General features: G+C 44.1%; 1 protein-coding gene across 1 annotated transcript; it reads right to left on the bottom strand.

Moving 5' to 3' along the window:
• Positions 1 to 946: 946 nt before the first annotated feature.
• On the bottom strand, positions 947 to 18123 carry LOC121568091 (leucine-rich repeat-containing protein 17). The gene is given in 7 exon segments (XM_045216442.1): positions 947 to 1000; positions 1002 to 1034; positions 1069 to 1172; positions 1175 to 1252; positions 6761 to 6916; positions 11254 to 12158; positions 17829 to 18123. Coding segments are annotated over 6 exon segments (1191 nt in total). The 5' UTR covers positions 12020 to 12158; positions 17829 to 18123.
• Positions 18124 to 23902: the final 5779 nt, after the last annotated feature.

Raw genomic sequence — 23902 nt, 5'->3', positions numbered from 1 at the left:
ACGATGCATCACAGATCAAACAGATAGTTGAAGGGGTTATTAACCTTTTTATTTAACCAGGGAAAAACACATTGAGACCTAGGTCTCATTTGAAAATGTGCCCTAGGAACAATACAGAAAAGAAAAGTATACACAATTTAAAACACAAAATTAAATAAATAGCAAATATTATATACACAATAAACAATCAAACAAAACAAACACATTTATCAAAATAAAAATCACTAGCCTTTCTCATAAACTGACCCAGAGACAACAACACATCCAAATGAAAGCGTAAACTGAGATTATAACTTGTCAACATGCTTTTAAAAGATAGCTTTTCATTAATCCAGATGCCCAGGTATTTATAGGCAGGGACACAATCAATGGGAACACCATCTAACGTACTCATGCACAACTCATCACTTACATTATTATTAGGGGAAGGATGTGCCTAAATCCCTTTAGGATTAGTGAAGTGTGTGTTAGTAATGTAAACCTCATGCATTTCAGAAAAAAATGGCTTTTTATTTCATGAACAGATTGTCTAAATCATACATTTAGAAAATATCAACCTCTACTTTTTCAAAAAAGTATTTACACAACAAAATATTATTGTAACGAAAACAGCAACAACTGCCCTGCATTGGTTATGCTGGTGGAATCTAACTATCCTGCATTGGTTATTCTGGTGGGAATCTCAACGTAAAAAAAAAAATCTGATACAGACTGAATTGGAATGTTCTGCGATAATATAAAACACCACCAACAACAACAACAACAACAACAACAACAACAGTTCTCGTGTAATTTTCAACTCTATCCTATTAACTCAACCTGGTGACCTCCTTATTTCTTTGGTCTGGGGTCTCTCAGAGGCTTCGGTAGCAGCTCGATCTCCTCTGTCTCGGCCACTAGCTCCCTGAGCTGTCCCTTACCCGTACCTGTCTGTCCCTGTCCCGTATCACCCCCCTGGCTGTGGATCCTTATCCTTGGGACACTCTCCGTTGTAGGTCTTGGACATAATTCTCCACGAGCCAGCCCCTGAACTCCTGAGGCTCGGTCAGACTAGGCCAGAGAGGCCACCCTGGGGGTGGTCAGCTTCAGCCAGTAGATCAGGTAGTGGATATTGTAGTCACAGACCCAGGGGTTATCCCCCAGATTCAGCATCCTGAGGAAGTACAGGTCTCCAACACTCCGTACTGGAAGTAGTGCAGGCTGTTGTTGGACAGGTCCAGCTCCCGCGAGGTACAGGAGCCCAGCAACGCAGCTAGGAGAGGGGGAGAAATGCAGGATGGTAGGGGGTTAGAGGGACAGGGTATTTCAATTCATCTTGTAGCAGAAGTCTCAGTGGACATCACAGTACAGTTGAAAAATATATGGCAAATAGAAATCCAATGTGGATGGTGTTAAGAGATAGATGGGAGGTGTTGAATGGAGCTGAAGGATGGGACTAATAACAACAACTAATAACAACAAGATAACTAGTGTAAGACATGCTGTGTCCATAATAAGTATATAGATTATATATTGTGAGCTTTTGTGAAAGAGCACAGTTAGAAAGATATGGCATATAGAAGCATACCAGATGGACATCATGAAAATGATCGGAGGAAGTTCAGGAGTAAAAACAAACAAATATAATTATTGACTGTGTCCATAAAATGTATATAGTATGTATAAGCATGAAGTAGAGGCCTAAGCATTGTTGTTCACTAGTTTACTCCAATTAGGGAAGGGATGGTGGGGTTGGAAAGTAAGAAAGGGAAATATATATATTTTTAAAGGATATGTATGTATATATATGTATGTATATGGGTATATGTATGTATGTGTATATATATATATATATATATATATGCGCGGAAAAAAGAAAAAAAACATACGGGGATTGGAAGTAATGCAGACAATTACATTGATGGAAGTTACAATCTATCTGCAATATTAAAGCTGATCTACCCCCTAAAAAAAAAGAAAAAAAAAAAGTCTCAGTGGAAGTCATTCCTACTGAGTGGTACAGGAGCCCAGTGGATGCAGCTAAGAGGGGGACAAGGAGAGAGGACGTTGTTCAGTTGCTACTTCAATTAATCTTATACAGTCGTGGTCAAAAGTTTTGAGAATGACACAAGTATTGGTCTTCACAAAGTTTGCTGCTTCAGTGTTTTTAGATATTTTTGTCAGATGTTACTATGGTATACTGAAGTATAATTACAAGTGTCAAAGGCTTTTATTGACAATTACATTAAGTTTATGCAAAGAGTCAATATTTGCAGTGTTGACCCTTATTTTTCAAGACCTCTGCTATCAATTAACTTCTGGGCAGCCCATTCTTGCATAATCAATGCTTGGAGTTTGTCAGAATTTGTGGGTTTTTGTTTGTCCACCCGCCTCTTGAGGATTGACCACAAATTCTCAATGGGATTAAGGTCTGGGGAGTTTCCTGGCCATGGACCCAAAATGTCGATGTTTTGTTCCCCGAGCCACTTAGTTATTACCTTTGCCTTATGGCAAGGTGCTCCATCATGCTGGAAAAGGCATTGTTCGTCACCAAACTGTTCTTGGATGGTTGGGAGAACTTGCTCTCTGAGGATGTGTTGGTACCATTCTTTATTCATGGCTGTGTTCTTAGGCACAATTGTGAGTGAGCCAACTCCCTTGGCTGAGAAGCAACCCCACACATGAATGGTCTCAGGATGCTTTACTGTTGGCATGACACAAGACTGATGGTAGCGCTCACCTTGTCTTCTCCGGACAAGGTGTTTTCCGGATGCCCCAAACAATCGGAAAGAGGATTCATCAGAGAAAATGACATTACCCCAGTCCTCAGCAGTCCAATCCCTGTACCTTTTGCAGAATATCAGTCTGTCCCTGATGTTTTTCCTGGAGAGAAGTGGCTTCCTCGCTGCCCTTCTTGACACCAGGCCATCCTCCAAAAGTCTTCGCCTCACTGTGCATGCAGATGCACTCACACCTGCCTGCTGCCATTCCTGAGCAAGCTCTGCACTGGTGGTGCCCCGATCCCGCAGCTGAATCAACTTTAGGGACGGTCCTGGCGCTGCTGGACTTTCTTGGGCGCCCTGAAGCCTTCTTCACAGCAATTGAACCTCTCTCCTTGAAGTTCTTGATGATCCGATAAATGGTTGATTTAGGTGCAATCTTACTAGCAGCAATATCCTTGCCTGTGAAGCCCTTTTTGTGCAAAGCAATGATGACGGCACGTGTTTCCTTGATTTCAAGCACCACCCTCCTTTTAAAGCTTCCAGTCTGTTATTCTAACTCAATCAGCATGACAGAGTGATCTCCAGCCTTGTCCTCGTCAACACTCTCACCTGTGTTAACGAGATCATCACTGACATGATGTCAGCTGGTCCTTTTGTGGCAGGGCTGAAATGCAGTGGAAATGTTTTTTGGGGATGAAGTTAATTTTCATGGCAAATAGGGACTTTGCAATTAATTGCAATTCATCTGATCACTCTTCATAACATTCTGGAGTATATGCAAATTGCCATCACAAAAACTGAGGCAGCAGACTTTTGTGAAAATTAATATTTGTGTCATTCTCAAAACATTTGACCATGACTGTACAGTAGCACTCAGTGGAAAGTTTCAGTGGAACTAATTTCCACTAATGGACATGAATGCTGAAGTATTACCTGGAACTAATGTTCTGCTGTAACAGGAGAAAGAGTAACAGCTTCCATAACTCATTTCTGACTGTTTTTTCAGCACCTCGTCTTCAAACACATGCTGATATTAACTTTGACCAGTGCTCTCCCCATCACCTACTCTCAGCTCTAATTCAAGCTGAAGTTAGACTGTTGATGTGACTGTGATGTGCCTAATAGTTGGGCTGACACTCTTTAAGATGTGTTCCTGCAGTGTAGCCCTGAGTAATGGTGGCTGTGTGCTTCATGCTGGCTAGCACCATAGAGATAGATAGGCCTACTGTATTCAGCACTGTCTCCAGAGTGACCTCCTGTCACCACTCCCACAAACCTCCTCAGATGATGCTCTTATCATACTCATGAGAATTACTGTCCGGTTTCTACTGGTTTGTTTGTGCAACTCAATGAGACCACAATTCTGGTCTATTTTTGAGACCAGTTTGGGCTTCTACAGAGCTTAGCTTCTCACAGTCGCTGAGAAAACTGAGGGAGCAATTTGTGAATATTTATTGTGGATTGTGTTCAATTTGCAGTTGCTTTCTCTCTCCAGAACGGATTGGCCTTTTATCCATAACAGGCTATTTAATTTATTTCTCCTCGATCATGACTGTGTGTGTATCAGTGGCAACCCGTCATTCAGGGCAGGTCCCCACCTGTTTTGAACCCCACATTTTTACCAAAGAAAAAAAAAGATATATAAATATATATATATATTTATTTATTTTCAATTTTTTTGGGCTTGCCTGTTTTGCATGTTATTTTGGCATTAATACGTGTCACAAATCAGTTTGCAAACAATGTAAAAAATATATATATAATTGAGTTAATAAAGCCGCATACAAACATGGTCTCTTTTTTGTTTTCTTGAGTAAAGCAGCTCCAAAATGCAGGTGTTTCAGCTTAGCGCAGTGCTTTCTGTGGTGGTGGGGCAAGCCAGCAGAAAATAGGAGCATTGCGCCGTGATTGGCTCAGTGTTCTGTCACTCATGGGGACACTACATCACCTCCAAGTCTAAGTCCTTAGTAAGGGTAGACATCGAAAATTCTAGCCCTTCGGGTCCTGCCATAGAGTTACATTAGAAGTGCGAAGGCTCAATGTCATTGGCCACAGATAAAATGACGTTAAATCACCGTATATGTACAGTAGCTTTGATTGGACTGATCATGTCAACATCTTACTTTCAAAATCTTAGCTAGCAGTCATCATCATGAATGAAGTCGACAATCTACTGGCAAATCCTTTTTAATCCTTGTCATATGAAGAGAAATAATGAAGATAATTATATTGGTGTATTGGTGCTCATCGGCCATTGGACATTGCACTACAAGTTAGAAATCGCAAATTCAACAATGAGTGGTTTGGAAGAAATCGGTGACAGTGGCTAACTGCAAGCGTTGCAACTGGTAAATCGGGAATAAACGAGCTCAGACTGGGAAAATACGTTTTGAACGGTCATCCAACTCGGAATTGTAAATCCGTCCTCTTTCTCTTTCTTTGATGACAAAACTTGCCCACGAAGGACCGTCGCGCCACCTTCCTGTTCAAGTGAGCACATCACAACAACGTCCCAAAATGTCTTATATGCTGCTGCATGAATTATGTAATATGCCAGGGAGATATGTATACTGTAGCTAAGAAAGTAATACTAAGTGTATGTTGTGTAGTAAGCTGTTAGTAGCCCATGTGCCTCACCATAATAATTTGGTTAATTTTCACCTCTTAATTTCACCTACTGTTCTGACTCAGTGGTGCACATGTAGCCTATAACCTGTTTTTGAGAAATGTAATCATCAAATATTGTAAGAGCTTTCATTGTCTGCTTATATGCCCCCTTTATTTATCCTACTGTTCTGACTTGATGCACAGGGAGAACACTGTAAGAACGGCCCATGTTCTGAATTCTGTCGCTGTACATTTCAAAAGTGCTGAACAAATAGTTATATTGACTACCTCCGTCCTGGCTCGCTCATTAATAACGTCTTAATCAAAATGACGGATTGCCTCTTATCCGCTTGTCGTCCCCTTATGCCATAGTTTGTACATCTCAATTGTCAGTAGAAACCACATTTGTTTAAGCAAGTCAGCCATATCAGCTATGCTCCGCTGATAGCCAGGTGTAGCAATGGTAAGGTGTTGGGACTGCTATTGGGACAGGTTTATGTAGGCCCTAACAGTTTGTGGGCACCGTTTGTCACCGTTATAGTGCAATTAATGTATTGTTTAGTGTTGTGTTGTGTAGTGGCTTTGCTGGCATGCATCCCACACATTTTGTTTTTGTTGCCCCACCAAGATTTACATGCTAAAATCGCCACTGGTGTGTACAGTACTGGTTGTCATAGTGGGTCAGAATGAACCACCATTTATTGCTCAGTAACAACTCAGGGAAATACTCTAATGTAAATTGTTTACAAATGTTCTGCAATAATGAATGATAAGGGAATGATTTTCCTTCCTTGGCGAAGCTTCCTGGCTGTGTGACCAGTTCTTGTTAGCCTAGGAATAATGATATAGCGGGTTTTTTCTTCCAGTTCTCCAACGTAACAGAACTAGAAGGTAGTGTAGTGATTCCTCGGCAAATAGAGAACCTTGTTAGTTCTACAAACGAGATGTAGTATGTTTACGGCATCGTAGGCTCCTTTAACAAGTCAGATTAAACCGTGTGAGAAGCTAATGAGCGTTAAGGATTTTTATGGATGTGTAGAATTGATCCAAACTCAACGTTGTCTGGTATGGTAGATAAAGTATGTGAGTTTTTGATTAGTCTTTTTTTCTGCATCTTTTCCCACATTACCCCAGGGATTCTAAGGATTCTATTCCAGGATGAAATAAAGCTCTGCCTCCATTTTGTGATGAATGGACTCAAGGTCAAGGTTCTCATCTGATTCCTATTTTGACCTCTTTCTTTGAAGGTCCAGTGTGGGCTCAATTTCCATTGGGAACCAGTAAGAAAATGTATGCACTCACTACTGTAAATCACACTTCCAAAAAAAAAAAAAGGATTGCTTTATCTTATTAAATACGTCTTCTTCTGGATCTGATCATCTGTGCAGCATGACTTGGAACACATCCATAAGGAGTGTGCTGTTGGAAGGAAGTGGATGATCTCTTCTCACCTGTGTCGATCTGATCCAGACTGTTGCTGCTGAGGTTGAGGAGCTTCAGGTCCCTGGCAGCAACAAAATCCTTGGGCCAGAGCTGAGTGATGCTGTTACTGGACAAGTCCATCCTCACAATGTCTGACGGGAGGCCTGAGGGTATGTTCTTCAGCTCTGGAGAGAGGGGGGGAGAGAGGGGGGAGAAAGAGAGAGAGAATATGGAGGTCAGTGAGAGGACAATGGCTTAACCAGACATGTTTACAATGGCAAAATCAACTAGCTTTCATACTGCATGAAAACATGAACGAAAACATAAGCAGACACACAAGGAACTTTTGGGCATAAGTTAATTTTTTAACCCAATGCATACTTTTTGATCGCCAGAGTGACTGAAATGTGGATTCCTACATATGTGAATTCCAAGTGTGCCCTAAGAATATCAAGATGGTCCCCTTTCTATAGTCACTCTGTAGCCATGTTGTAGGTCTGTGCCAAGCAGGACTGTTATTCACAGCACTCTGGGTTCCCTTAGCCTTTGAAGGGTATGAAACATGAAGGCTAACATATGAAACAGGGTTTCCCACAGGCTTAGAAGGCCTCTGAGAGAGCTTCTCTCTTTTATTGTGATCGCCAGCAGCCTTTACCATAGAAGGAAAACATCTGCAAGAGCCATTGTTCTCAATGTATAGTTTAACATAAAGACTAAGTAGGTGGTCCCTAAAATGCATACAACTTGTATTAACACTTCATAATGAATTATGTCTTTGGAACCGGTTTTCCAAGTCATGTTCACAATGAAAGGAGTTAGCTGTAAAACTAAAATGCTTAGCTGAGAAGGAACATCGCTGTGGTGGGGTGGAAAACCATCATTGTTTATTTCATGAACGACGCAGGACCTTTTGTGTTTGTCAAACTCCATGTACAGTCTTGGACTGCTTCCAGTAGGCCACATCCTGAGCATGGTTCATGTATCATTCAGCTGAAGGAACTATTACAGACCTTTACGGCAGACAGCTGCTCAAATATCATAACAGCATACGACATCCATCATTCTCCACCGTAAGGAAATGAGATTAGCCCTCCTTGGCTTGTAGATGGGGCTGCTGCTGGAGCATTCACAACAGCACAACAGAGACAGAAGTTAGCGTTCCCAATGACATCCTATTCTCTATATAGTGCACTACTTTTGACCAGAGCCCTATGGGCCCTGGTAGGGCTCTGGTTAAAAGTAGTGCACTATATAGGGGAATAGGGTGCCATTTGGGACGCATCCAGAGATGTTCCCTCTTCCATTATCTATCAAACCCCTGCCTCACAACACCTGTGATATGCTTTAGTTCAAACTACAGCACTGAGTGGGGAAACATGCAGATGGTTGGGACGTTGGGAGAAGTCAAGGTCGTTCATGCATAACAGTTTTTGGATCAGCTTCTGTTTTTGACATTTCTACGCTCATCAGGAGAGCATCAACCCTCAGTCTAATTTATCCAATACCTGCTGCTAATGATGCTGCATGAGAAGACGACCGATTGTCTAGGAATCCATGTGATGTACATGGACTTTCAGTGTTCGAACTGTGCAGGACTAAATCATGTCATAGTTCAGGGGTGGGCAACCTTGATGGGGGTGGGGCCACAAAGAATCTGAACTCATCATGAGGGGCCACAGTGGCTCGGGGGTCTGCGTACCCAAATCCATACCCACTCAGGCAGTCAGAGCCGGGGCCTTTTGGGGGCCCTAAGTGAAATTTTGTCATGGGGCGGAGAGAAGATTTAGCAATTTTATTTAAAAAAATCATGCAATTCTACTCATTTTGCCAAGGGGCGAAGAGAAAAATTTGCAGTTTTACAGCTCATTTCCTGCAATTCTACACATTTTGCCATAGGGTGGAGAGAAATGTTTGCAGTTTTTAATATGATATCTAAATGAGACTGACTATCAAAATCAACGGGCCCCGGTCGGTAATTCGACCATGATTACTACAAGTTTAGATAGCTGGCCGCTAGACTAACTTACCAATCTAAACAAATGTAGCTGTCAGTGACTGACATAACAACCACCCTCAACAGTACGTTTATTAGACTTTTTTGGGGGTAATTGTTCTGCGGGCCAACAAAAGGGGGGGGCCGTGGCCAGTTGCCCAACCCTGATATAGTTTATTAAAATCACACGTCGTTTACAGACAGGAGGAAACTAAACGTATATAGCCATACATTTAGGTTGTAAATGCACAGTGCTGCTTTTACAGAGTAAGGTGCCAAACATGCCTGTATATCAAAGAAAATCAATCCTGCTGTGGAGGAGAGAAGACTACCAGCAGAATATTACTCCCTCTCTGCTACACATCATGACTCCCCCAGAATGTGTATTAATGAGATTCAACTTGTCTGCTGACAATATACCCGACCGTCGGTTATACAGGAAATCCAAGAAACCATGATATAATGCCACATTTCCTTTACAGAGACGAGATGCAGGCCAACTCGCCCATATGCTGACTCAACTTTTCTGCTAGCTATAGAGCAGGACTAAACCAGGCATAATCTTTCAGGCTTATGACTTGTTTGAAAAGGTTTCTCTCAGTGTCTGACTGTGAGGTCTGGACAACATTTATCTAAAAAGTATGTGTACTCTCACATATTCTCACATATATCATGTATGTAGCCTACACTTTCACCACACAGATTCTGTGTTTGTGTTTGGATACGTTCTGTCTTGCTCCCAAGCAGTTCTGTAGTGTATTGTAGGGGCATATCCAGTGTTTACAAATGAGACTTTGTTTCAGTAATTAGTGATACAGTATATTACCATCAGATCCCTGGAGACAGGATGAGAAAAGGCTCTGAATTCACTGGAACTCACATATGAGAGAGGGATGGAGAGAGAGTGAGAGAAACAGAGAAAGAGAGAGATGAGGGAGGGAGAGCGATAGAGAGCGGGAGAGAGAGAGATGAGGGAGAGAGAGAGAGATAGATAGATGAGGGAGGGAGAGCAAGAGAGATCGGGAGAGAGAGAGAGAGAGGAGAGAAAGGGAGAGAGAGTAGGAGAGATAGAGATGAGGGAGAGCGAGAGAGCGAGAGAGAGGAAAGAGTGAGAGTGAGAGAGAGTGAGAGTGAGAGTGAGAGTGAGAGAGAGAAAGAGAGAGAGAGAGAGAGAGAGAGAGAGAGAGAGAGAGAGAGAGAGAGAGAGAGAGAGAGAGAGAGAGAGAGAGAGAGAGAGAGAGAGAGAAAGTGAGAGTAAGAGTGAGAGGAAAGAGGGAGAGAGGGAGGGAGGGATGGGGACAGACTATGACCAGTGAGATTATCTACTGAGGTTCAGATAAAGGATTGATTGAAAACTTTTCCAGAGGGGAAGGGAAATAGTTTCACCCAGCTGAACATGGGGATCTTTTATATAGCGACAGTAGAATACAGATAGACCAGTGTTGCTGTTTCTTGCATGTTTAACTGCACTCTGATAAATGGCTTTCTGGGGACAGGATAGGGACAGTATATCATTATATGACTGTCATTCATCATCTTGATCAAAGGGCCAGCTCACTGTGACATTTCATAAATATACAGTAGAACAATAGATCAGAGTGCTGCCACGTCTACAATAAATAAGTATGAAGGGACCATTCATGACCATACTGCCACTTCTACACTGAATCATTATGAAGGGACCATTCATGGCCATACTGCCACTTCTACACTGAATCATTATGAAGGGACCATTCAGGACCATACTGCCACTTCTACACTGAATCATTATGAAGGGACCATTCAGGACCATACTGCCACTTCTACACTGAATCATTATGAAGGGACCATTCAGGACCATGCACATATTCCAAGTTGTATTTTGGAGCTCAAACACAAAAGCAGTCCCCACACAGCATGGACTCCATGCAGGATTTGTAGTCAGTCCCATGGGTCTTGGCCTAACGGCTATTTGAAATACAATAATGAAACGTAATCTTTATAGAAGTTATAGTCCTGATAGCAGTTTTAATGTGGCAGTTATACATAGTTCCACAGAAACGGCACCAGATGTGAGAGTCTGGACAGGAGACAGAAATGAGACTCCATATTTTCCCTTGGTCACTTTGTGTGTCACGTTACGTACCACATGCTGATTCAGGGAAATGATAGAGAACACATTTAGAAAGTACTCATTATCAACCACAGCTCTGGAGTATCTAACAGCCAGCCTCTCCTCCACACTATTGCAAAAGGCCTCACAACAATCATGAGCAGTGAACAATGGCCAGATATTTCAGATGGACATGTGACTCGTACATGGAGGGCCGGTTTCCCTGACCCATACTAGTCCTATTCCTGGACTAAAAAGTCATTTCAGTAGAGATTCATCTGGGTCCATGAACCCATGGCCCTGAGAACCCTAATAACTCACTCCAGTCTTCTGAAAGACCAGAATACAACACTTCATTGTCCTCCAAGGAGGAAATTCTTCACACAAATTACACAAACAAATGAAAGGAAGACAAGCTAGGTTGGCTCATAGCTTACCTTTGCTCTTGCAGTCCAGCATGGGTTTGGGGAACATGTAGGTGTGGCACAAGGAGTTGGCATCAGGGTGCTTCTTGATGGGAGGGGGTTTGGGCAGACTATCCTGCCCCTCCTGAGGTTTCTGCCCTGGCTGCTGGCCCTCCCCATCCTCAGGACACACCAGCTCCGGCCTCATCTTCTTCAGCTTCTGACCTCTCAGAGCGTCCGGCTCAGAACACTTGGCGTAGTTCCCTAGGTTACGGTTGCTGGGCACCTGCAGGGTCCTGACCAGGCTATCCAGCGAGCACCGGCAGTCCCAGGGGTTATCATAGAGACGCAGGTAGCGGAGGCTTGGCAAGGGGAGCAGGTGCTCCTCAGAAGCTGTCTTCATCTTGTTATGCTGAAGAAGCAGAGTAGTGAGCTGGCCCAGCCCTGCGAACGCCCCCTCCTCCACCATGTAGATCTCATTCTGTTGTAGATCCAGACTCTTTAGGATCTTGAACTGGGAGAAGGTGTTGTCTCTGAGCACCTGGATCTTGTTGCGGGCCAGCAGGAGGTGGTGGATGTCTTCAGGCCAGTGCTGTTGCACCCCGGTCAGCTGGCAGTCCTGACAGTCCAGGTATTTCTCTCCAGCCTCCATGTATTCCTTGCATTCAGAGGTTTGGCGTTTGACAGCATTGGCTCTGCCTTTACCCCCGGGCCATGCCCCGTCTCTGTTCCGTCCACCCTTCCTGGGCTCAGCAGAACTGAGGAGCAGGAGGAGCAGCAGAGCGCTGAGCAGCCGCATCCTGGGAGCTCCAACGATACCTCTGGGAAGACGGGGGAGTGGCAAGACTGGAAGAAGAGGGAGGGAGGAGGAGGAGAGGGATGCCTGTGTGTAATCAGAGATGGCCTTGGGTTTCTGCTGTGTCAGGGAAGGCTGACAGCTGTGAGAGAGAGAGAGAGAGAGAGAGAGAGAGAGAGAGAGAGAGAGAGAGAGAGAGAGGTGGAGAGTTCGTTGTCCGAGAGGAGAGGGATAGGATGAGATAGAGAGGAAGAAAGGGAGAAGAGGAATGATGGAGAGGAACATACATATTATGTTATATGATAGTCTATCAAACAGAGAGATGGTTAAAACACAGTCAAAGAACAGTGACCCATTTCCTTTGTTCCTCAGTTTTCTCTCCTCTCCTCTGTCTTCCTCTCCTCCTAACTGAAACCTGGTGGCGGTCTGCTCTTTTATACAGTCTTTGTTTGTGTTTTTTTTCTCTCTCTCTCGGCATGGGAAACGTATGTTAACATTGCCAAAGCAAGTGAAGTAGATAGTAAACATTTACATTTTAGTCATTTAGCAGACACTCTTATCCAGAGCAACTTACAGGAGCAATTAGGGTTAAGTGCCTTGCTTAAGGGCACATCGACAGATTTTTCACCTTGTTGGCTCGGGGATTAGAACCAGCGACCTTTCAGTTACTGGCACAATGCTCTTACCCACCAAGCTACCTGCCGCCCAAAAGCGAAATAAACAATACATATTAATAGTAAACATTACACTCAAAGTTCCAAAAGAATAAAGACATTTCAAATGTCATATTATGTATATATACAGTGTTGTAACAATGTGCAAATAGTTAAAGTACAAATGGGAAAATAAATAAACATAAATATGGGTTGTATTTACAATGGTGTTTGTTCTTCACTGGTTGCACTTTTCTTGTGGCAACAGGTCACAAATCTTGCTGCTGTGATGGCACACTGTGGTATTTCACCCAGTAGATAAGGGAGTTTATCAAAATTGGGTTTGTTTTCTAATTCTTTGTGGATCGCTGTAATCTGAGAGAAATATGTGTCTCTAATATGGTCATACATTTGGCAGGAGGTTAGGAAGTGCAGCTCAGTTTCCACCTCATTTTGTTGGCAGTGTGCACATAGCCTGTCTTCTCTTGAGAGCCAGGTCTGCCTATGGCGGCCTTTCTCAATAGCAAGGCTATGCTCACTGAGTCTGTACATAGTCAAAGCTTTCCTTAAGTTTGGGTCAGTCACAGTGGTCAGGTATTCTGCCACTGTGTACTCTCTGTTTAGGGCCAAATAGCATTCTAGTTTGCTCAGTTTTTTTGTTAATTCTTTCCAATGTGTCAAGTAATTATCTTTTTGTTTTCTCATGATTTGGTTGGGTCTAATTGTGTTGTTGTTGTTGTTGTCGTCCTGGGGCTCTGTTTGTGTTTGTGAACAGAGCCCCAGGACCAGCTTGCTTAGGGGACTCTGTATGTGAAGGCTTTGTTATGGAAGGTTTGTGAATCGCTTCCTTTGAAGTGGTTATATAATATATATGTTGAAGAGGGTGGGGCTTAAACTCTCTCTCTCTCTCTCTCTCTCTCTCTCTCTCTCTCTCTCTCTCTCTCTCTCTCTCTCTCTCTCTCTCTCTCTCTAGTCAGTAATTCATCTGTGCACCAGGCTGAAAGCCTCGCAAACAATCATCAAAGAGGAGGAAGTTTACATGTCTGTGTACGTCCACAGAAACATAACGGCTGCAAAGACCTCCCTAACTACCTTACCCTCAGGGAAGGCTGTGTGTAGTTGAATGTAATTTATTATCACTGGTGTAATAGGTTAGTGTTGATGATGTGCCTTGAACACTCTGTATTGATCCTTAATGATCATGTATATATTTGTTCTTCATATTTATGCCATTCAAATGTGGTTCCCAGGAAATACTCTATTCTACCAGGAAAAACATCTCAATAATATCTTACTCATGACAACAGTCATTTCTCATGTTAAACTGTATTTATTAGTCCAATCCAGGTTGCAGTACAGTGAAACAGAGGAAATATTAATCCACTTTCGTGGTTTAGCAATATTGACAAACCTAGCTCAACGCGATGTAGCAGTGTGTCTGGCTCTGCTTGCTGTGTGTGTGTGTGTGTGTGTTTTCACCCCCTCCAGCGATGGGCCTGTACAGTATTGACTCATTAGTTCCCAGTGTGATGTGAAGCATCAGCCACAATGTCTGCCAAACATCACCCCCATCTCCTGCTACAGTGAGCCAATCCAACTGTGTCACCCCCCTCCCACACACACACAGCCTTCCACAATGGAACAGTCCATTCACAGGGAGAGATGGAGAAGAGGTAGTGTAAACATTGAGTTTACAGACACAATTTAGAGAAGTCTTCAGTCTGAGAGCACTTTGCCCTATAGTATATCCTGGCACGCTAACACGCAGCAAAGCTACAATAGTGAGAGCTTATTTGAGATCTCAATCCACCAGTCCACTGTATCCACTCCCTTAGTGACAATATGAAAACAAGAGACCTGTGGGTATTTAATCTGCTCCCTGAAAATAAACCATTATAACACAAAAAATAATACTGATGAGATGACTGCCATCTAGGGCCATTTAGACAGTTGGTTGTAAGTTAGTCTCTCTCTATGTAAGCACTGCTAGCGCCCGGCAGTGCCTCTGCCAGTGTAAACACCCACACTCTCCAATATGGAGTGCACATGGCGAAGCTTTGGGCCTCCAACCCCCTCGTCTACCCAGCTCTGGCCCAGTTCCGTGCCCAACCCAGCGCAATGAGCCAAGTAAAGCCCCCCCCCCAGTAAAAGTTTGAAATCTGAAAAATCTATGCAATTACCTACTGTTATGGATACAGGTATCCTGTGTGTGCTTTTGTGTTTTTCCTCTCCTTCTGCCCTAATCACAGGTGTCCTTTGTGTTCCTGATTGGTGGTCGTTGGGGTGTCCCACCTGTCCGACATCCGTTTGTCTGCTGATTGCTGAGGTGGACCAATCAGTGGACATTCCTCTGCATTGCACCACCTGTTTCTGGTTTTTCACTCACATCACACATCCCATTGTTTTAAAAGCCAGTCAGTTGTGTTTGTTGGAAGAGACTATTTTTGTATGTGAGTATGGATACTGTGGTGTCCTGTTTTTTTTGTGTACTCACTCATTTGCTGGTTACTCTGTATGGTACTGTGTTGTGTGTTTCTGGGAAAAGGGGGATTTAGCAAGTTGCCCTTGGGCATACATTACCCGTAGGAAGAACATTGTCTAAAAACACTAGTTAGACCTGAGCGGACCACCCACTGTATTTTTGTATGGTTAGCAGTAGCTTAGTGGTTCTTGAGACAGGCAAGATCAGTTTAGTTTTTTTAAACATTATTGTTTCATTCCTTGGGTCCTGCTCAGCCCTTTTTCCCAAACCTTTACCGTGTGTTCAAAATAAAAATGTGATGTTTGATGGTAGCTTATGGTTGTCAGTGTATTTTTTGTTCTCACTGTTTCCATGTCACGATTCTAATTTGCATGAATTGTTACGGGTCTCTTTTCCATCCACCCTAGACTTTTAAAGCCACGGGGTTCGTAACACCTACCCATGTGTCCAGTGTAGGGAGTAGCTGTGTAAAACCATGTAGCAGCAGTAGTGAGTAATGTAATGGCCTGCACTGTAATGAATTGGCCAACCTCCATCCCAGACCGTTTCCCTGTGGTAATAATCGGATGCTATACAACTCTAGCTGGAGCAGCAGCCAGACATCAGGCATGCTGGTCAAAGTGCAAATGGGCGGATGAACCGACCGACACAATCTGAGGGCCTTGAGGAGTGAGACTAATGCACAGTACAGCTAGAGAGCTGGGGCTAAGCGGCGGCTGGAGAAACCAGTGTGATGCTGCTGATAGATTTAACGGAGACAGCTGGGGTCACACAGGCTCCAACACAACACGCAAAACACTGACCAATAGGAGGCAGACCACGCTGTGTGGGCTGAGCTGTCTAGGAAAGCATATGCTGTCCAACCAAGGTGCATGAACTGAGGAATGCAGTTGATGTGCAAGACCAGCAAACACACAACCACGTTGTCTCAACGTTAACTCCACGTTGTTGGTTTATTCTACGCTGTAGGTAGTTACCCTAGCAGGACCTGGATGGACCAGTGGACAGGCTTATTACAGCACCAGCCAGCCTTACAGATACAGTGCACGGTGGCTGCCTACACAGCCTGTCTCTCAATGCTTCACTAACACAGAACAGGGCACTGGGGATGGAAAGAGGGAAAATCAACCCCCTTAGGAAGTGGTGCAGAACACAAGGACTGTTCTGTACAGGAGTTAATTTTTTTATTTCCCCTCCACCCCGCTGCCGCCCAAACCAAACTCATTCCGACCGTGACCTGATCTGATCTGAGTTTCCATTCAGGTTCCCTGAGGTATTCAGTCAGTGTGCCCTGGAGTAGACTGTGGCTGCATCCCAAATGGCACCCTATTCCCCACGTAGTGCACTACTTTTGACCAGAGCCCTATGGGCATTTGGGAGGCAGACTGAGTCTGTATCTGTTCCCCACAGCACAATCCTCAGAGAACACTTACACAGCATGGAGCACTAATTAAAACACTTGAACTCACTCTCACAGTCAAGCAGGGGGGAAGTTTTTAAAATAAATACATGTGAAATTGTATTTATCAGAGGGACCATTGAAAGCTCCATGTTATTCTTGCTCTTCCAGAGAATAGTGAAGAAAGAGGGAGAGGGAGCTTAAAAACAAGAGAAAACAAGCCAATTGATTCCCTCACTGCTGAAGTTACACAGTGCTTCATGTGGTGTCCCCCCTCTTGGCTTTAGGGTCGCATTCCGACCCCCAGAGAGAACACTCCAACTGAAACATGCAGCACAGAGCACTAATCCTTTAAAACCTTCAGTATGGGGCCTCCCGAATGGTGTCACTACAGACCCGGGTTCGATCCCAGGCTGTGTCATAACTGGCCGTGATCGAGAGCCCCATAGGGCTACGCACAATTGGCCCAGCGTCGTCCCGGGTTTGGCCGGGGGGGCTTTACTTGGCTCATCGCGCTCTTGGGGTGGGCCGGGGGCCTGCATGCTGACCTCGGTCGTCAGGTGAAAGGTGTTTCCTCCAATACATTGGTGCGGCTGGCTTCCGGGTTAAGCAGGCGGGTGTTAAGAGCGGTTTGGCGGGTCATGTTTCGAAGGACGCATGACTTGACCTTCGCCTCCCAAGCCCGTTGGGGAATTGCAGCAATGAGACAAGATCGAAATTCGTGAGAAAAAGGGGATACATTTTTTTTTACAATTAAAACCTTCAGTATGATACTCTACCACACTCTTTCTCTCAGTTGCTCCTGTTTCAGAAAACTGGTGTTTCAGAAAGTGCCCTGAAGCCTTGAACGCAGTGTTATTATCTAAAGAAAGAAACTGTGACAGGGGATGTTTACCAGAGCCCTGTTCCTCACAGCATTCCCAGAGGGAGAGAGTATGGTGATTGCATTGGAATGCAGCCAGAGACATGTACACCTCAAGTGCACATACACTTCTCTTCTTGCAAGATACATTTTCCACTTAAGAAAAAAGGCAACAGCTTAAATTGCAAAATGTCCCTAAAAAAAGGAATCAATTGGCAATGAGTGCAAGCATGCATGTCTAAAACCTCTTACAGTGCAGAATTCTGTGCTGTTCTGTTCACTTCTGGAAAGTGCTGCTACTGCCCATTCTAGTACAGTAAATCTCCATTACACTACTGGCTGCCTTCAGCACTGTCACTGTACTACTGTAACAGAGGAAACAGAACACACACACAGAGAGAGAGAGGTTCTGGTACCTGGCCACAGGGAGAGGGAGAGGCTGATGGGTCCACTGGGTCCTCCACTAGGGCTCTGGTCGGTCCTGCATCCCCTGCTCTTTGTCCTGTCATGGAGGGCTGAGCCGGACCCTGGAAGTCTGCCTGCTCAGCCTGCCTGCCTCTCCTGCCTGCCTCTCAGGCTGTGAGGGGGCTCTCTGTGTGCAGAGAGGCTCAGTCAGGCTGCGTCTGGTATTAAATTACACACTACACAGTTCCTCTGCTCTGTTCTGTGCAGACAGGCGAGGAGGAGAGAAACCCGTCTCCAGTGTTGAGTAACAGGCCCGCCTCCAGCCCAGCTCCTAGCCTGTCCTCGTAGAGTGTCAGGCTGTTGGAGGAGGAGGAGGAAGAAGCTCACAAATAACAGATAAAGTCCTGGCAGGAGTTTTCCAAAATAGCCTTTTCCCAAACATCTGACTTAGATCTGGAAGTTAGGGTCAGATGTTTTATCTCACTAACAGATATCATTCAGTCATGTAATAATAATGCAATATGTTTGTGGACATCAATCTTATAATTCTGGTGTACACTCTGATATCTATAACCTTAAAGGGTTATTCAGCTGTCCCCATTGGAGAACCCTTTGAATAACCCATTTTGGTTCGAGATAGAACCCTTTTGGTTCCAGGTAGAACCCTTTTCACAGAGGAACCCTTTTGGAACCCTTTTTTCTAAGAGTGTAGATAAATGACTTACTACCATACTGTAATTACTACTGAATGTTAATGATTACTCAGACCTGCCTGCTGCAAACCGTTGGAATTTATGTTTTGCTAATTTATTAAAAGTAAAAAACAGAAATATTACATTTACATAAGTTTTCAGACCCTTTACGCAGTACTTTTTATGAAGCACCTTTGACAGTGATTACAGCCTCGAGTCATCTTGGGCATGATGCTACAAGCTTGGCATACCTGTATTTGGGGAGTTTCTCCCATTCTTCTATGTAGATCCTCTCAAGCTCTGTCAGGTTGGATGGGGAGCGTTGCTGCACAGCTATTTTCAGGTCTCTCCAGAGATGTTCGATCGGGTTCAAGTCCGGGCTCTGGCTGGGCCAGTCAAGGACATTCAGAGACTTGTCCCGAAGCCACTCCTGCGTTATCTTGGCTGTGTGCTTAGGGTCGTTGTCATGTTGGATGGTGATCCTTCGCCCCAGTCTGAGGTCCTGAGTGCTCTGGAGCAGGTTTTCATCTTTGCCTCGATCATGACTAGTCTCCCAGTCCCTGCTGCTGAAAAACATCCCCACAGCATGATGCTGCCACCACCATGCTTCACCGTAGGGATGGTGCCAGGTTTCCTCCAGAAGTGACGCTTGGCATTCAGGCCAAAGAGTTCAATCTTGGTTTCATCACACCAGAGAATCCTTTTGGCAAACTCCAAGCGGGCGGTCATGTGCCTTTTACTGAGGAGTGGCTTCCATCTGGCCTCTCTACCATTAAGGCTTGATTGGTGGAGTGCTGCAGAGATGGTTGTCCTTCTGGAAGGTTCTTCACAGAGGAACTCTAGAGCTCTGTCAGAGTGACCACAGGGTTCTTGGGCACCTCCCTGACCAAGGCCCTTCTCCCCCGATTGCTCAGTTTGGCCAAGCTGCCAGCTTTGGGAAGAGTCTTGGTGCTTCCAAACTTCTTCCATTTAAGAATGATGGAGGCCACTGTGTTCTTGGTAACCTCAATGCTGCAGAAATGTTTTGGTACCCTTCTCCAGATCTGTGCCTCAACACAATCCTGTCTCTGAGCTCTACGGACAATTTCTTCAACCTCATGGCTCGGTTTTTGCTCTGACATGCACTGTCAACTGTGGGATCTTATATAGACAGGTGTGTGCCATTCCAAATCATGTCCAATCAATTGAATTTACCACAGGTGGAGTCCAATCAAATTGTAGAAACATCTCAAGGATGATCAATGGAAACAGGATGCACCTGAGCTGAATTTTGAGTCTCACAGCAAAGGCTCTGAATACTTATGAAAATAAGGTATTTATGTTTCATATTTTTAATAGATTTGCTACAATTCTGAAGACCTGGTTTTGCTTTGTCATTATGGGGTATTATGTGTAGATTGCTGAGGATAAAACAAAACAAAAATCTGAATATTTTCCGAAGGTACTGTGTACCTCCTGAAACAGAAACAGAGCAGGCTGGCAGGCTCCTTCAGGCATAGTTTTATGGATAACATGAGTCGGCTGCTAATGAACATATGACACACACACTGCCTGCCTCTCAGGCTGTGAGGGGCCTCTCTGTGTGCTGCGTTGGGTATTAAATTACACACTGCACACAGTTATTCTGCTCTGTTCTGTGCAAACAGGCAGGCAGGTGAGGAGGAGAGAAACCTGCGTCTCCAGTGTTGAGTAACAGGCCCACCTCCAGCCCAGCTCCTAGCCTGTCCTGTAGTCATAGAGTGTCAGACTGTTGGAGGAGGAGGAGGAGGAATAAGCTCACAAACAACCGATAAAGTAATTACTACTGAATGTTAATGATTACTCAGACCTGCCTGCTGCAAACTGTTGGAATTTACGACAGTATAAGCCCCACAGGTACTGTGTACCTCCTGAAACAGAAACAGAGCAGGCTGGCAGTCTCCTTCAGGCATAGTTTTATGGATAACATGAGTCAGCTGCTAATGAACATATGACACACACATACACACACACACACACCGGGCATCATTAAAATTTGTTGTGGAGTGTTCTGTAAGCCCTTTTGATGTGTCCAGTTCCAATGTGGGACTAACAAGGAGCTGTTACTGGACTGTTGATCCTCCTACTGTGAACAGCAGCTAGATACAGTACTACCACTATACTATACTACTACACACTGAGAGAAACACTGGAAGCTGCCTAATGTTTATGCGCAGAATGAATCTCAAGGCAGCAAAACACAAACTCCCATACTCTGCAGCCAGGCAGTGGTGAAAGTAAGCTAGATTCCCATCTCCCATTCAGAAACAGCAGAATGCTGTACTTAGCTCTGTGTTTTATGACCCGTATGTACCACGCAGGGTGGTGATCGACTTCATCCTCAACAGCCATCTACGTTAAACTGCTATGCTCACCTTAATTAATGTCCTCTGTGTCCTGAGGATGAAGACCTTGTAGGAAAAGGAAATAACGTTCCTCTCAGTGCTCTCTCTCTCTCTCTCTCTCTCTCACTCTCTCTCTCTCTCTCTCTCTCTCTCTCTCACTCTCTCTCCCTCTCTCTCCATCTCTCTCTCTCTCTTTCTCTCTCCCACTCCTTCTCCCTCTCCCACTCCTTCTCCCTCTCCCCCTCTCTCTCTCTCTCTCTCTCTCTCTCTCCCACTCCTTCTCCCTCTCCCTCTCCCCCCTCTCTCTCTCTCTCTCTCCCACTCCTTCTCCCTCTTCCTCTCCCCCTCTCGCTCTCTCCCTCTCCGTCTCTCTCTCCCCCTCTCTCTCTCTCTCTCTCTCCCTCTCCCACGCCCCCCCCTCTCCCCCCTCTCGCTCTCCAGATAACGATACTGAAGCTCTTGGTGGAATAAAGCACATCGCCATGGGTAGCCTGGGTATCCTGGAATCCACACTACGTATTGCTTTGTTTCACTATTCATTGTGGCTTCCAGGCTATGGAGAGTGGGGACCCAGCTTGACTACCCAGCATCGTTGACTCTCTGCTTACCATATTGTACTGTACGTTCTGAGGAAGTCATTCTCTACCTAGAGCCCGAGCAGGCTTCAACACATGGAGCTGGGGTCTATGAAGCTTGGGGTATACAGAAGCTTGGAGCTTGGGGTATACAGAAGATAGCCCCATTTGGTAAAAGACCAAGTCCATATTATGTCAAGAACAGCTCAAATAAGCAAAGAGAAACAACAGTCCATCATTACTTTAAGACATGAAGGTCAGTCAATACGGAACATTTGAAGAACTTTGAAAGATTTTTGGTTCCAATCACCGTGTCTTTGTGAGACGCGTTGTGGGTGAACAGATGATCTCTGTATGTGTATTTCCCACCGTAAAGCATGGAGGAGGAGGTGTTATGGTGTGGGGGTGCTTTGCTGGTGACACTGTCTGTGATTTATTTAGAATTCAATGCACACTTAACCAGCATGGCTACCACAGCAATCTGCAGTGATACAGCATCCATCTGGGTTGGGCTTAGTGGGGCTATATCAATTGTTTTTCAACAGGACAATGACCCAACACACCTTCAGGCTGTGTAAGGGCTATTTTACCAAGAAGGAGAGTGATGGAGTGCTGCATCAGATGACCTGGCCTCCACAATCCTCCGACCTCAACCAAATTGAGATGGTTTGGGATGAGTCTGACCGCAGAGTGAAGGAAAAGCAGTCAACAAGTGCTCAGCATATGTGGGAACTTCTTCAAGACTTTTGGAAAAGCATTCCAGGTGAAGCTTGTTGAGAGAATGCCAAGCGTGTGCAAAGCTGTCATCAAGGCAAATGGTGGCTATTTGAAGAATCTGAAATATAAAATATGTTTTTATTTGTTTAACACTTTTTTGGTTAATACATGATTCCATATTTGTTGTTTCATAGTTTTGATGTCTTCACTATTATTCTACAATGTAAAAAATAGTAAAAATAAAGAAAAACCCTTGAATGAGTAGGTGTGTCCAAACTTTTGACTGGTACTGTACATTTTACATTTTAGTCATGTAGGCAGACGCTCTTATCCAGAGTGACTTAGTTAGTGCAGTCATCTTAAGATAGCTAGGTGGGACAACCACATATCACAGTCAAAGTAAGGACATTTTTCCTATGTAAATAAGCTATCAGCAGACTCAGAGCTAGTAAGGGGGAAAGACTCTCTCTTCTCAAAGGATCAGGTTAGGTTTTGTGAACTTTTCTTTTTAGTGCAGGTGTCTTGACATTGATTTAAGAAGGTGAAGATGAGAACCTAACAGTTTATCTTGAGTGCAGTTTTACAATACTCTGGTGTTTTTCTGCTTGAGTGGAATTTACATTGATTTGATCATTTAAAATCCCAACCTATAAGAGATATGCATTTAAATTAGCAACATGTCACATCTCACATGTTCCATAGCTTTCCTAAGAAAAATATGTCCCAACCAGAACGCTTAAACAGTCCATTGTTTGAGATATGAAGCTTTTGATTTAGTATATGAATATTAGACTGTATTTTACCAAAACATGTTTTTTGTGTTAGCTTTCCTCCCAGTTTCTCAGGCTTTTTCACTTGGCTTTCTTCCACATGCAGCGGATTGGAAAGACATTGTTTCTATAATGTTGGAAAAGATGCAGGACTGACATGGGGACGCAATCAACTCAGACAAACTGTCTCTGTTATTAACCATCTGTTATATGACTATAAAACCGACAATTAATACAATGATAGCCGACTGTATGCCACTACAATCGTATACTGTAACTACTGGTTTGAGGCAGGTTTGAAGCCTTTGATTAAGAATGAAATTTCTCTCTTATCTCAAGAGGAGGTCCAGAGGAGTGATGTAATCATGGAAGCATGCTTGGGTGGACACATTTCTCCCTTGAAAATGAGTTCAGCACAACCTTGACAACCTTCCGCCACTACATCAGACAAACCCTGCTGGGCTGAGGAGATAAATATACATTTATGAAACGATCAAGTCCCAAATGGCGTATTGTGAAGTATTGTTTTTTGGAGTGCCCACAATTCCGAACAGTGGGTTGTTTTTTGTGGGGGATCTTTTGTTAATGCATGTGCTGTATGTTGTGCCATGAATGTGGAAGACTTGATTTAGCGAATAGTTTCTGTATGTGTTTATGTTGTTTTGTCTTAATGTTGGCATTCAGGACTTATTATGTCTGTATGTGTATTCCTCAACTGTAGAGTCAGTCTTGTTGGGCCACAATGTTGTCTCTAATGCTTTTCATATGGACCTCAGGCAAGAGAGAAAGATGCCTTGGATAGAACGCTTGTGGTATCGAGTAAAAGTTGCTAGTCATTGCTGATAAACAAAGGAGTCCGCTCATACTGAACCTTGATCATAAGTTTATTCATATCACAAGCTTTCAGCATGAGTTACAGGTGTCAAGATCACCCGGAGAGCAACGTCCCAGATTGCAATGGCTGCTCT

This window comes from Coregonus clupeaformis, unplaced genomic scaffold (assembly GCF_020615455.1).
Source record: "Coregonus clupeaformis isolate EN_2021a unplaced genomic scaffold, ASM2061545v1 scaf0712, whole genome shotgun sequence".
Taxonomy (NCBI): Eukaryota; Metazoa; Chordata; class Actinopteri; order Salmoniformes; family Salmonidae; genus Coregonus; species Coregonus clupeaformis.
The sequence above is the reverse complement of the archived record's forward strand: the minus strand, read 5'-3'. Positions and strand labels throughout refer to the sequence as shown.